A 14595-nucleotide genomic window follows, 5' to 3' on the forward strand; every position below is an offset into this window, starting at 1 on the left:
GCCACTGATCAGATCGCTATTGGAATGATACAAGCAAAAAATGATGGATCATATATCAGAGCCAAAAAAAAAAAAAAGAACTTAAAAGATCTGATCCTGTAACACATATAACTTGAAATATCAGAGAATTTGTTGTAGCACAACAAGGTAAAGCAGTGTTAAAGTATATCGCACAATAACAACAGCAGCCACGTGGCCTAACGTTAACATATTTTTGTTAAGATTCATTTTAACATATTTTATGAATTATTATAGTTATTTGGATTTTTTTTTGTGTGTTTATGTTTAAATAAATAAAAAAGCTGCAGTTTTGTGTAAGTCATTTGTTATGTACAGTTATGTACTTTTTTCCCCTTGTATTTTTTCAACTGAATTGCTTCAGTAAATTTTAATGACTAGTACTATTTAAATTGGATAGAGATCAATATCAGGAGATACCCAAGGTTTCAGTATCAGTATCGGAAAAGAGGTATCTCTACAAATAAGTAATTTAAACCAATTAACTTGTTTTTTAATAAACCAATCAGAGTGGTTTTTCCACTGCTGGATTTGCTAAGAAATAACAGCATTATGACCTGTATTTTGGAAGTATGGAAGTATTGTGTTTGTATAAAATAAGACATTTAATGGAGTTTTACTGAACATTATTGGAATTGTGTGATCTCTCTCTGTTTTGTGAACTTTATATCTGACTGCCTGAGTAAATACTTGCTGCTCATGTGACTTTTCAGTTCAGTCCCATGAGATCCCAGTCCTGATGCATACCTCTAATTTCCATTGTCATGTTGTCAGCGGTTAATTTTAGATATTATATTACATTATAACATTGTCCATGCCGGTCAAGATAAAGCTTAACAACTTCAGTTTGCTGAATATTGATATTAGTATGCTAGCTATCTGGCTAGATTAGCATGCAAGGCTAAGTTTATGGGTACTATAACAATTTGCATGTCAGGTGTGATGGGCTCAATGGCTTTAGATGCATTCAGTGAGATCTGAAACTGAGCTCATACATAATGTTCCCTGAAATAGATGCAAGTACTGAGAAACTTTTGGTTTTAAATGGGAAAAATTAAATTTAGATACGTGTTAACACATTTTTTTACCGTAACATCCACTTGAATCAGCCATGCAAAAGGAGTTAAGTTCTTCGACTGCTTGTTTTGTAGCTAACATTGTCCTGTCTTCTGTTAAATCCTTCCCACTGTTAGTGTCCTAACATTAGGCATCCTGACAGGCAGACTTAACTAATTAGCTGGTTAATTATGCTAGTTCATTTGTTCTTCAAGACGAGAGTCATATACTGTGTACTAGATTGTAGCCTAACCTTACTGTGTTGTCTGTTTATCTAGATAGAGAAGATATTCAATTGTGAAAAACTGCCACATGCACAGTGAAATGATGATATATGATGATATCCAGCATCCTCAAAATTCAAAACAGACACAAGTAATCATGCAATTTTTTTTAAACAACATCTTGATGATATTGTATCCTATGATGGAGCATTAGGCAATTACTGCGATATGAAAATTGAATTTGACCACATGCCCATTACACCCATAACATTCACCATAACAAGGGTAATTCAATACGTGTACCCATTAGCTTGTGAATCCATTAGCCTGCATCTGTCCATTCCATTAAATGTTCCAACAGCTGGATGTAAGGTGTGAAGAGTGTGCATGTGTGTGTTGTTGTGTTTAGAGTCTGTCCCATTCTGTAGCCTCTAATAGATACACCAATTCCCATTAAACATATATCAAAGCTACACCTATCAAAAAGTTATGCTGAATTTAATGTGTGCTTGAGCCGTGCCATAACCAAATATCTGTGCTGAATTTTCTTGCCAGGTACCAAACGTATTGATTAGGGAAATATGGGTGGGGCTAGAAATAGTGATGTGCATTGATTTGTCAAATGCAGTTGTCACTGAATCATCACTCAAGCCATATTAGAAAAGAAAAAACCCACTAGGGTTGTGTTCCAAATCACATCACATCATTCACTCATTTATTCTTATTCAGTAACTGCTTTATCCTTTTAAGGGTCATGGTGGATACGGGTCAGGAACACTGGGAATGAAGAAGGAATACACCCTGGATGGGACACCATACACGCAAACACACAAACACATACACTCATTGACACCTAGTAGCCAATTCACCTCCCAGCATGGTTTTGGCAGGTGAGAGGAAACCAGAGAACCCTGAGGAACCCCACTCAGACACATGTGAAACTCCGCCCAGACAGCAACTCGTGCTCAGGATCGGACCAGGGACCCTGGAGCTGTGAAGCGCCAACGCTACCAACTGCACCACAGTGCCACCCCCCACATCACATCATACCAAATAATACATACAAATAGTATGCCACATCTGTTGCTTCATATAGTGCACCATTTTATACATATAGAAAGCATTTAGAACAATAGTATGTGGTTTGGAACGTAGCCTAGCTAGCTATAATTGCTTTCTCCCAGACTATACGGCAGCTTTAATATGAGTGCCTGGTAAGCATTTGCAGTGGAAAATTCTCACTGCCTCTGTCTCTTCACATCAAACTGAATATGGAATAAAAGGTAAACCAAGAAATGATGTCACCACCTTACAACCTCCAGAGAACTCCACCTACTTTCACGGCTAATGTTATGTAATTACAAATGGCAACAGTCCCTTGACCCAGGCATCGACAGATTTGGATACAATCAGATTAGTAATCATCTGGTCCACTCTGTTGTGAAAAAGCACTTTTTAAGTCAGTGTGATGCCACTCTATACGACAGCCCCAAAGGTAAGTGTCTTTATTCCATGCATGTGCTTCACACAATCCACTGTGTAGTACTGAGTCTCTGTTTGTCTGTGTGTATCAGAATTCAGCTATTCCTTGGGCAGTAATCAAATGAGAGAAGCTTTATCTATCTGTCATAAATCAATCGCGAATACACACACAATTGATATTTGGATGGGTAAACATCATACTAGATTTCAGACAGTAAGGTTTACTTATGATTGTACTCACTTTCTCACTCAAACACTGTCTCTAATACCAATTTTTACCAAGTGGTGCAGTATGGCGACTAATCCAAATCCAGAACTTTCTAGACCCTTTAGACGTAACCTGTGAGTTCTGTTTAGGTTGTGGTTGGTGACATCAGTTCAGTACCCTTGGTAGCCTGGCCAGTAGGGTAGCCAAAATTAGCACTGGCAGCTACATACCAATGAAAAAACAACAAAATATGGAATCATGAATCTGTTATCATATCATACTGCACTGTCCAGTAAAAACATTCTATCTGTCTAACACACACACCTACACACAAGTATGTCTGCTAAGAAAACCGAACATTGTTATAGACCATGCAAATACATTAAGGCGAGCCACTCATGTACAATCGTGGCTTGTACAGTTAATTATTAATGAGACACTGGTCTGGTGAGATGAACAAACTCTGCAGTTCAACAACTTCTTACACAATCCTGTCCTAATACAGGCTTCCTTCATGTCAACTGCCACATCGCTAACTGGCAGCAGTTACAACACTTTAAGAGAAAAAGAAAAGCTCAACAGGGAGTTTTATCACCTGGAAACGTTCTGAACAATAAACCTAAAACCTCTCTATATGGAACACACACACACACACACACTCTCTTCCATGTATACACTTGAATCATTGGTGCAAGTTGCGCAAAAACTGGGTGGAAGAGGTCTAATGTTACTGACATTTTTGAAATATAGGCATATAGACTCATATAGACTCATATAGACTCTCGAGTAAGTTGAAAAGTAAGCAGGGTTGAGCTTTGATACTATAATTAGGCAGAAATGGCGATAATGAAAATGATGAGGTAACGGTTTCAAACTTGCTTATAAGAAAAACTGTCAAATCTATTCCTTCGATCAATGCAGCTGTTAATTCATTCATTCATCTTCAGGATTTATCCTGATCAGGATGGAGGCGGATCTGGACCATATCGCAGGAACACAAGGTGCGAGGTAGAAATACACCCCAGGTGGGACATCAGTCCATCTCAGGGCACCATGCGCACACAATCACACATAGGGGAAATTTTAGCTGAGCCAATCCATCTATGGGCATGTTTTTGGGAAGTGGAAGGAAACTGGATAACCTGGAGAATTCCTGACACAAGGAGAACATGTAAAACTCCATACAGAGAGTAACCTGAGGTCATGATCGAACCCGGGACCCCAGAGCTGTGAGGCGGCAACTCTACCATGCTGTCCTGTGTATGTACATTTTTATCATGAAATTAATATAAATTTTCATTTTATTACTTGAAAGGTTTTACTATCATGTATCTTTGCCAGCTCTGCAGAAAAAGAAAAAAAAACAACAGAAACCATCACAGATATTCTAATGGTTTCCACTACAAATACCATTACAAACCATCAGCTAACCATTAAAACCATTACCATGACTGGTCCTTAATGATGTCCACTCGACATAACATGTCACCAATAGTACAGACCCACAGGGACCATTCCAGTTTCCATTAAAACCAATATAATTCCCATTATAACCATTAAAACTATTACAAATTCTATTGTTTTTTTTTTTTTTTAACAAGGTGGCAAAACCAACAAGAAGTTCTGAAAACTTATAAATGTCCTGACAGAAGTCACCAAACTGTAGTTAAACCCTTAACACAAAAACACAGCTGGACTATATACTTTTCTTTAAACATTTTGTTTGTCAAATGTTGAGAATTCTATAAAACACAAGATAAACTGAACAATTCTGTTCCCACAGATTAGCACTTCTGAAAGAAGCAGAGCTTCTCCACCTTCTAAATCCCAACTTAACCCCTGAAAATCACACATTTCTGACACATCTGGCTCAAAGTACTGACAGTCCAAACTTCTGAATGTTGCACCAGCATGTTTTAGAATAAAACCTATAAAAACACTAAGGCACTTTCATGTGTCATTTGCCATGTTATCATTACTTCCGCAAAATGCCCAAGTAAACAAATAAACATAAGAGGCGCGCGAGGGACATCTACACCGAAAAGTGCCTCTGGAGTGGAATGCACAAGCAGTGTGCAGTGTAGTGTGGAGTGTGTAGGGAGGTAAAAACCTGCATGTTAGGGAAACTTGTTGGACAGGAATGCATGTTGGCTCGGAAACACAACAGAGGAGCGTTTAGCTCATTAGCACTCGGCTGTCAGTCATGTGCTGCGTCTCTGATTACTCCAGGAGTCATGACAAGCTCTCAGACAGGACACTCCACCGACCCCAAGTGCACTTCAGGAGGCACACTATGAACCCACAGACAGACTCTGCTTACCTCGTCCCATTTGATAAACTTGCTTCCCCCTTTGAGGATCTCGTGCACGGAGACCGGTTTGAGCTGGAGCGCGTGCACTCCCGGTTTCGCCCCGGCCATGGCTGCAACAACAGCCTGTCCTCGTCTTCCTCAGAGCCACACTCAGATCCTCAGCTCACACTCTCAGATCCTCAGCTCACACACTCACGCACACTTCTGAGAGGGAACCTGACGCGAGTTTCCGACTCCGGTGATGACTGCACGAAGTTGAGGGGAGAGAGGCAGGAGAGCGAGTGTGCGCGAGCCGCTCAGCTCGGAGTCCCACATGAACGAGCAGGCGAGCTGCTTCCAGTCTCTTACAGTCGGTTACACTTTATGACTCCATATGCTCGCTTCATTCGCGTAGTGCGGTTGAATTGCGCCTTTCCTTCCCTTCCACGTCCTCCTGCTTCCTCTATCCTTCCACAAACTTTCACTCGACTCCGACGCGCCCGGCCAAGTGGCCTTCCTTTTCCTTCATGGTTTTTTTTTTTTCTTCTTGAAGTGAACGACGGAGAGACAGAGGGAGAGAGTGAGTGAAGGGCAGGGAGAGAGAGAGAGAGAGAGAGAGAGAGAGAGACGGGGGAGGTGAGGAAGTGAGTGAGTAAAGCGAACAGACGAGGGAGTGCTGCTTTTCTTTCTCCTTCCCTTCTTTTCTTCGTCTTCTTCTGCTATCGTTTACAGTTTGTCACTGCTACTTTCCTTTTCTCTCGCAGAGGCGGGTTCTGCCTCCATGGCGCAGCACTGACGGGTAAAACAGCATGATTTAAACACACTCAACCCGGCCACACACACACACACACACACACAGAGTCCCCATCGGTTTGTCATTGCATGTTGTCCTTGTCTGTAGAATTGCTGAAATCAAACCAGGCTTAAATTCTCACCAGGGAAAGGGACTTGAGAGAATTCCTGAAATACTTCAAATCCTTGCTTTGCTCCCTATAAAGTCCACAGACTCATTGACTTTGTGTTAAAGAAGAACATTACCAGTTGTTTCACTTCACTAGCATCAGTTCACCAAAACCCAAAGCCAGACAAATCAACTCTGCCATTACTTTATAATGTCAATGTCTTACTTTATGAAACAGTTTTTATTCTTGAACATGTAGTAGGTATCAACACTAGGGATCTTACTATCTGTGTACATGGTTGCAAACACACACACACACACACACACACACACACAGAAGTCTCAAGCATCTATCAGTAATCACTTGGCTTTGTTCATGCCTGTCTTCAGTTTCTCATAACTGAGGATGTTGAAGTCATGATAAATCACTAAATGCATGCTGAAGTTTTAATAGTGCACACTTCCATCAGACTATTTCTAATGAAATGGACCTACAGTCATGGACTTTATTCAGTGCCCCGAGCCAAGGTCTCCACCAAAACCCAAGTTGTGACAACCTCAGACAATATCAATTATCTAATAATAAAAGCCATCCATATTCTCAAACCTAAAGTAGTAACAGTCATCAGAACTAGGGATCCCAACACGTAACACATTTTTTCCTGTATGATACTAGTCAGAGCTCTGGGTATGGGCCAAGATCTAATAAAGATCAAATCAGAGGAGTACTGACATACTCCCTGGTATTCGAGCTGATTCTCTGTATGCTTTTGTTGCCAAGTTATGCATGGCATAATGCGTAACTCATGGCAGCATGTTGGAAAAGTTGTGTCCTGAGGTGATATGCTAGATTGTGTCCATCAACAGTTGTTTCTGGAATAAAATACATGATAAAAAAGAGAAATCTGACTGATTTCAAATCAATATCAAACCAAAGGCAAAATGCCCAGCTGAAGCACAAACACAAGCCTCAACACAATGACAAAAAAAACAAAGCAACACCTGGTCAAGTAGCCATGATGCATGTATAATACAGTAGCTACAGCAGTTATGAAACACACATCCGTGTCAGCGGATTGAGCAGCTATGGCAGTTAAATTGTTAAAATACACACACGCTATACACTACACATCGGCAAATATTCTCTGTGTTAGCTGTCTCACTGGCTGTCAGCGTCCATGCACAGCTTTCTTTGAAATCAGAATGGTATAATATTTTGGATATTCATCTGGCATACCAGAGTACCTTTATTGTCATCGTATGAAATTAGGTGAGAGCACAAGTCCAGGCAGAATTCCATGAATGCATGAGTGCATGCACGCCACCATTTTGAAAATGGCTGACAGGAGTGGAACCCAACGTAGTCTTCTGCTGTTTTATGCCACCTGCCTCAAGGTTCGGTATGTTGTGTGTTCTGAGATGCTTTTCTGCCTACCACAGTTTTACAAAGTGATTATTTGACTTAACAAGCCTCCTTGTCAGCTCGAACCAGTTTGGCCATTCTCTTCTGCCCTCATTCGTCAACAAATTGCTGCTCACTGGATGTTTTTTGTGTAAACTCTAGCTACTGTTGCGTGTGAAAATCTGAAATACTCAAACCAGCCCGTCTGCCACCAACAACCATGCCATGGTCAAAGTCACTGAGATCACATTTCCCCTCATTCGAGTGTTTTATGTGAACATTAACTGAAGCTCTTGATGTGTGTCTGTATGATTTTATGCATTGTGGTACTGCCCCATGATTGGCTGAGTGGATAATTGCACTCTTAACGTGGCCAGTGAGAGTATATTAGGATATAGAGCATAGAAGAATATCAACCCTCCCACCCATTCAGTCATTTATGCAAGTGGAAGTGGTAGCTTAGTCATTTTTGGGGCTACTTGTCAGAATAATTTGAGTTCAAATCCCAGCACTGCCAAGCTGCTGAGTCTTGGAGCAAGACACTTAACCCTCAACTACTTGGTTGTATCCTGTCTCAGTGGTAAGTCACTTTGGATAAAAGCATCAGCTAAATTTATAAATGCATTGAGATATAGAACTCAGAAATGTGTAGTGTTAAAGTGTGTCGATCAGATGAAGTGATAGTCAGCACAATGGGTAGGGCTGTTGCTTTACAGCTCCAGGGTTCGATCCTGAGCTCTGGTTTCTGTGCGGGGGTTTCCTCCTGTTTCCTCCTGTTTCCTCCCACCTCACAAAACATTCCAGTAGGTTGGTTGGCTATTCTAAATTGCCCCTAGGTGTGAAGGAGCATGCAAATGTGTGTTTGATGCTGTGATGGACAGGTGTCCTTTTCATGATAAAGGTTTAAGTGAAGTAGATGGTGGCATACAGGCCTGCAGTCTCACACACATACGTCTCAAGGATCTTTATCTTTCCTGCATTACACAGCCTTACATAGCCTACTAAGAAGAATGGCCAGCCTGAATCACCTCTGATTTATATAATAGTTTTAAATATTGTGTACTTTATGTACTAAATTGAGACTATGTCCTTTGCCTCTGAACATAAACATGGCCATGTATTCTGTTTAACTCAGAATCAAACTCTCCTCATAAACAACTGCAGACTGTAATCAGACGAAGTGATGTAGATGATGTACAGAACTTTAGTCTCTCTCTCTCTCTCTCTCTCTCTCTCTCTCACACACACACACACACACACACATACAAGACAAGTGACTGGGTATGACACAATGAAGCAAATAATCATGGGTCATGGTACAGTTCAAATGTGTCCATAAGACTATTTCTCTGGAAATTGACATTATTTAACAAAATACTTCAATCATAATCCTTGAGTTATTGTAACATCATATGCTAAATATGGTCCAACTGAAATTCTTGAAATGTTTTAGAGCATTCTTTTAGCTCATAGGCCTGAAAAGCAGGTGATTTTGCAGACCTGTCATCATGACGTTTTAGTTTGTGTTTGTGCTCTTCAGCAACTGTGAATGCCGGCCCCTTTTCTCCATATTTCCACAACAGGTGTTTCCTTCCCAGCTAAATGTCCACATTTATTCACACAGGTGCTGACCAGTGAGGGAACTGGCTGCCCTGGATCATATTTCAGAGAGTGAGACACTATGCTTGTGCTCCTACTGTGTCACGTTGTCCTTGATTGAGATTGAGAATGTAGATACAGAGACATAGTGTATATAAAAAGACAAGCAGTAGGGGTAATGAAGACTGAAGGAGGTGAGTGATGATAATTAAAGGGTTTTCTCTCTCTCAGTGTCTGTATTCCCCATTACTCTAATCAGACCATTTCTGACTGTATGCCAAAAACTTACAGAGACACATTGTATTAGGGCACAGAGGAACTTTAAGGGAGACTTGGAAAGACACACACACAGTGTGTTTACCAGTTCCTGTGTTATCTGAAAAAAATAAGTTAATAGTAAGAACCAGCACTATTCAAAATCTGTACATTTTTCATCTTACATTCTCCCACAATCCTCTTTTCTCTCCATTTTCCTCCATGTTTTCCTTTCTTCATAACAAAGTCCTGTCTCAGTCCCAGCAGCAGTGTGAGGTTGATCACATTACTCTGCAGAAAGCAGAAATTTGCTGGCCAGCAGCTCTAAAAAGCTTCAAAAGCCTCATTGTTGAAGCCTCAGGATTCTCAAAGCTTTATCTGCAGGGCCTTGTCCAAAATCAGAGAATACACTGTCGCCCCCTAGTGCATCAACACACACAGCAAAAGGACTGGGAAAGCGCTGCATGTACACCGACTCCTAACTTTTAAGCCTGAAACTTAAATGAGAGGGTGTAACAGTAATTAGGACAGTGCCTTATGCTATGCTATCAACTGATTGAGTCTATTTAGGTACATTAATTACAGTATAATAACATGTTTTGATCCTAAAAAAGGATGCCACCTAAATAGGAAATAGAACAAGCTACATCAGCTTGCACATATTTCAGCATGTGATTTAGTATGAAGCATGTTTTCACTGATCTTAATGAATATTGAAATGGATTCAATGAGATGGATTCATTAGATTTTTATCCCTCTCTGGTTTGAACACCATTTGCCTGTAGCAGCAAAACCCATCTTCTTCACTTAGTGTTGATCATATCATTTATTGTGGCCTGGGGAATTTTGTCCCACTCTTCTGCTACAGCTGTCAGATGTTGGTGGGAGCTAGAAAACGCTGGTGTATACACCGATCCAGAGCATTCCAAAGATGTGCCTTGTCTGATGAGGTCATATGAAGGTCATTGAAGAACTGGGACATTTTGAGCTGCCACAAAATGTGCACAGATCCCTGCAGCATGGGACCATGTATTGTCATGCTGAAAGGTGAGGTCATGGTGGTGAATAAATTATATGACAATGTACCTCAGGATCTCGTTTTGGTATCTCTGCGTATTCATATATCACTGATGAAATGCATTTGGGATATGCCTTAGGATATGCCTGCTTCTACCCAAACCCCACCACTGTCATGGGCCACTCTGTTCACACCAACGACACCAGCAAAATGTTCACTCGCATGGTACCATACACGCTGTCAGGATTCATCTATCTAGAGGACTGCTCACTCTTGTCTCTTACAATGCTGAACTGAAATGCTGAAATGCTGATCAATGCTCCAGATCAATACAAATGACGTTCCATAAAACAATTTCTGACTGGAGAAATTCTTCAATTGTGAAAACCATCTGCTGTCTGCATGGCTGGTGTCATAAAATCCCGCAGATGAAGTGATTTTATATATCTGGTCAGTATACATTTGGTATATAATGTTTTTATATGTTACAAATAAAAAATAAACCCACACCATGCATTTATATACATGCAACAAGCCAAGCACGAAAGGCAAGGACTGCATGTTGAGATTTTATGATAAAGTATTAAAAAAAAAAAGTTTTTCTTTCTTTCTTTCTTTCTTACTTACTTATCTTCAGGGTCAAATATGAAACACTGATGTGGCGATGTCATCAAGTAATAATGGAGCTTGTGAAGATGCAGAGATTGAGGATCTCAAAAATTCTGGCTGTAATGACGAAACCAGAAAGCATGAAACAAACATCTATTAAGTCTTGGCAGTGTGGAATCCCATGCGGTGCAGTTTGTAGGTTGTAATGTTGGATCTATGAAGGATTTTTATTGTAATTATTAGAGTTTTTTATTGTAAGAATTGAAGGTCATATTGCATATGCTCTGGCAGTCGATGTGAGATTGTTGGTTCTCTGTGGTTCTTCATTTCTCATTTGAAAGAGATAGCTGTAAGGAGAGATGGGGACTGTGTCTATGACGTATTCTGATATTGACTGTCTTCTTTATGGCTTCTGTCAGCTGGATATACTGAAATTAAGAGCGATCTGATGTGCTATATTTTTCCTTGATGGTGTCAAATGCCATAAATTTGAATTTGAATTTTCCTGTCCATATTATTTCCTCAGGGTTAGCTGTTGGCGATTCCCACCCTTATTGCGACTCCCTTACCATATGATATCTGCCAGTTTGGGAGGGTGAAGGCTAACACATCCTTCCTCCATAACATGTTTAGACAGCAAATACATCTTTTCCAGCTGACACTGCCAGAAGAATGCACTCTGTGGGGAATGATATGTGCCAAATTCTCTTCATGCGATCGAGTATCTCAGATCAAGACAGGAGAAGAAGTAAGCCCCTCTTCCTACATAATAAAAGTATGACCTTCATGAGACCTGTGTGTAGACTCCTGGCCTTGGATAGAACCCATGGCAACGCTAGAACAAAATCATATTAGCTGATTTCACTCCTCAGCAGCAATTATAATTAAAGTTAATGGCATATAAACAGATGTGAATTACACAAACACACACACACATACACATTTCCAGTCATTCTGTGGTTCTACTGACTCCTGGTTTCTGACTCACTCTGTTAAGCCCGTTTTATTCTCTCCAGCTCCAGTCAAATCGAACTAATCAATCTAATCTTTTACTCATCAAAATAACAAACACTTCCTGTCTCCTCTCTACATCTCTCTCCCCTTCTCTAAATTGTATACTCATCATAAGATCAACTGTATTATAGTAGTGGACCAAATATAGGGCAATGTCTTCCTGTAAAATCCCTTTCAAAGCCGCAGCTCGCAATTACTGTGTATTAGTGGTGGAACATTATGGAGAATTCCAGTTATAATAACACCTAACGACTGAACATTATGTTTTCAACATAGCAGTGTTTGGCAAAGCTATTATACATGAAGAATGATTTCCTCTGAGTTTTACCTTGTATGCTTTTTCTTTCTAAAAAAAAAAAAAGTAGGCTCTCCTGCATTAAAGGAGCCATTTGTCATTTTAGAGCCCTCTGCTGCCTGTGAGAGGAATTGCAATTGCATTTAAAAATACATTTTTCTCCTTCCTCTTAACCACCATCTCTGTTAAAAACACTCTCGACCCCACCATCTCATGTTGAAACTATGTACAGTATGCCTTGCATAGTGCCTTTTAAGGAAAAGGTTTCAGCTGAGGATTGAGCGAATATTCAGGGAAAATAAATGAAAGCCTGAAATGAAGAAAGTCAGCCAAATCTATTGTGTGCTAATATTACAAATCACAGTCTTTAACATTATGTGATTATTATAGATCTAAAAAAAATACTTTTTAAAAATACAAACGGCACCTTTAAGACCATACAACATATCTCAAGGTGTGCATGGAAATGTTTTGTCACTTTATTATCTGTACTTGTGCACCATTATGTGAACACTATAACCATTTCAGTAATATCCTTATTACAAATATTTAAATAATTTGTGCTTTACTGGTGCACAGTGACATCAGTGACAGTTTCAGCCAGGTGGCAGCACTAACACAACATCCACTGTCATATAAGCCTCCATGTCTAATGTCATGTGACACACCTGAAGCGAGAAAGTTCATACATGATTATACAATACCATGGAAACTTGGGCGGTTTGTAAAATGGATCTATATTTGCTCTTATTCAATAAGAATTGATCCTATATCATCAAGCTGAACTTTGCTAAGTATGCTAAAGTTACCTAGAAGCTGCTCCAAGTTCCTTGGCAAATAGGGGGTTTGCTGGCACATCAGCAGAGGTTTAGCTTACATTTCAGCTTTGTAATACAGCCATTTTGGACTGAGGTTGAACTGTGACATTTAGCAGTAGGACAGGTGAATGGCTAAGACAAGATGAAGCACAGGTTGTAGCTGAACTCTCTTTCTGCTCATGTCTTTGTCTGTTTCTTTGTGCTAGTCATTTTTGTGGCCTTCTGCTACAAAAAAAAAACACTTACACACTATAACAAGTGTGCTAAACTTTGTAATTTAGTGCATTTTGCTTCCACTATTTAAGATTTAATCATGGCATATGGTGATTTGAAACACTTTGAAAAATGCTGACAAATGCACACAGACACCTTCAACCAGTGCTGTATGAGGAAAATCCTGCACTGCCCACACACACATTCCTGTCACACGCTGTTTAAGACTCTGTAGTGCTGCTTGGGACTCTAGGAAACCAGAGAGGCATGAAAAAAAATGCCCCCACACATACACTGCTTACTTAATATTATATTACAATGCAGCTTTTGATGGAAGGAGGATGGCAGACAGCAATACAGCATCACTCTGAAATATTAAATGCTGATAAAACATTCTGTACTTAGAGATGCTGATGGCTACTTCATTACCTTGGGCTTGTGTAAGTAAGTAAGTAAGTAAGTAAGTAATCTTTACTTGTATAGCACTTTTCTAGACATGACAAAGTGCTTCGAATTACTTAAACCACAACCTTCACATGGCTTACTGAAAATGAGACATAAAGCAAAACACAAAAGATTATATATATATATATATATATATATATATATATATATATATATATATATAAACACATTACAGTTATAACTATGATTTCTTTTTTAAAAAACCCTACTACTAAGAGCTATTAAAAGCAAGGTTGTAAAATGGGTTAAAGATGCTCACTGATCTGGTGACCTAATAAGAGACAAAAATGAAAAGTGTGTTAAGGCATGTCTGTCTGGGTTTATTGAACTGTAAGATCCAGACATGGTATTGAATAATTTATATAATCAAAACCCACTGGCTTGTGAAAAGCAGTGGCGAGGGCTGATTAAGGACGGGCAGCTTTCACATAACAAGTTTCGACTCCATGGAATCCACAAGCAAGGTCAGGTCTAATAAACTGCTGGACCCCTGGAGCGCTGCCATTTCGCCTCAACACACTTTAAAGTATCATGCTGAAACGCTGCAGTTTATGTTAAACTTCACTGCATGTTTAATGCTTGTTTTTCTTGTATCTCTGTCCTTCCACAAACCAGTATAACAAGTCAGGTGTGTGTGTGAATCAGCCAGTGGGACATTTTGGAAGGAGTTTAAAATAAAAATTAAGTTAGTCAGCAGTTACGAAAGTTGCTCATAGGCTTTTTCTTGT

At 39.7% G+C, this 14595-nt stretch overlaps 1 protein-coding gene and 1 long non-coding RNA gene across 4 annotated transcripts in view; one reads left to right on the forward strand and one right to left on the reverse strand.

The window, feature by feature from the left end:
• Positions 1–6109, reverse strand: part of plcb3 (phospholipase C, beta 3 (phosphatidylinositol-specific)) — a 62821-nt gene extending 56712 nt beyond the window's left edge. Inside the window, exon 1 of one of the 3 annotated variants that reach the window (XM_034303617.2) lies at positions 5309–6109. In XM_034303617.2, the coding sequence (XP_034159508.1) occupies positions 5309–5407 (99 nt within the window). In that variant the 5' untranslated portion in view covers positions 5408–6109. The remainder of the gene's footprint in view (positions 1–5308) is intronic. The other 2 variants (XM_034303616.2, XM_026936270.3) reach the window with 2 other exon arrangements.
• On the forward strand, positions 2657–13964 carry LOC128318072 (uncharacterized). The gene is made up of 4 exons (XR_008301550.1): positions 2657–2793; positions 10304–10482; positions 10593–10903; positions 11091–13964. It is a non-coding gene; the product is annotated as an uncharacterized LOC128318072 (long non-coding RNA).
• The last annotated feature ends 631 nt before the right edge of the window (positions 13965–14595 follow it).

The sequence above is a fragment of the Pangasianodon hypophthalmus genome, chromosome 4, assembly GCF_027358585.1.
Source record: "Pangasianodon hypophthalmus isolate fPanHyp1 chromosome 4, fPanHyp1.pri, whole genome shotgun sequence".
Classification (NCBI taxonomy): domain Eukaryota; kingdom Metazoa; phylum Chordata; class Actinopteri; order Siluriformes; family Pangasiidae; genus Pangasianodon; species Pangasianodon hypophthalmus.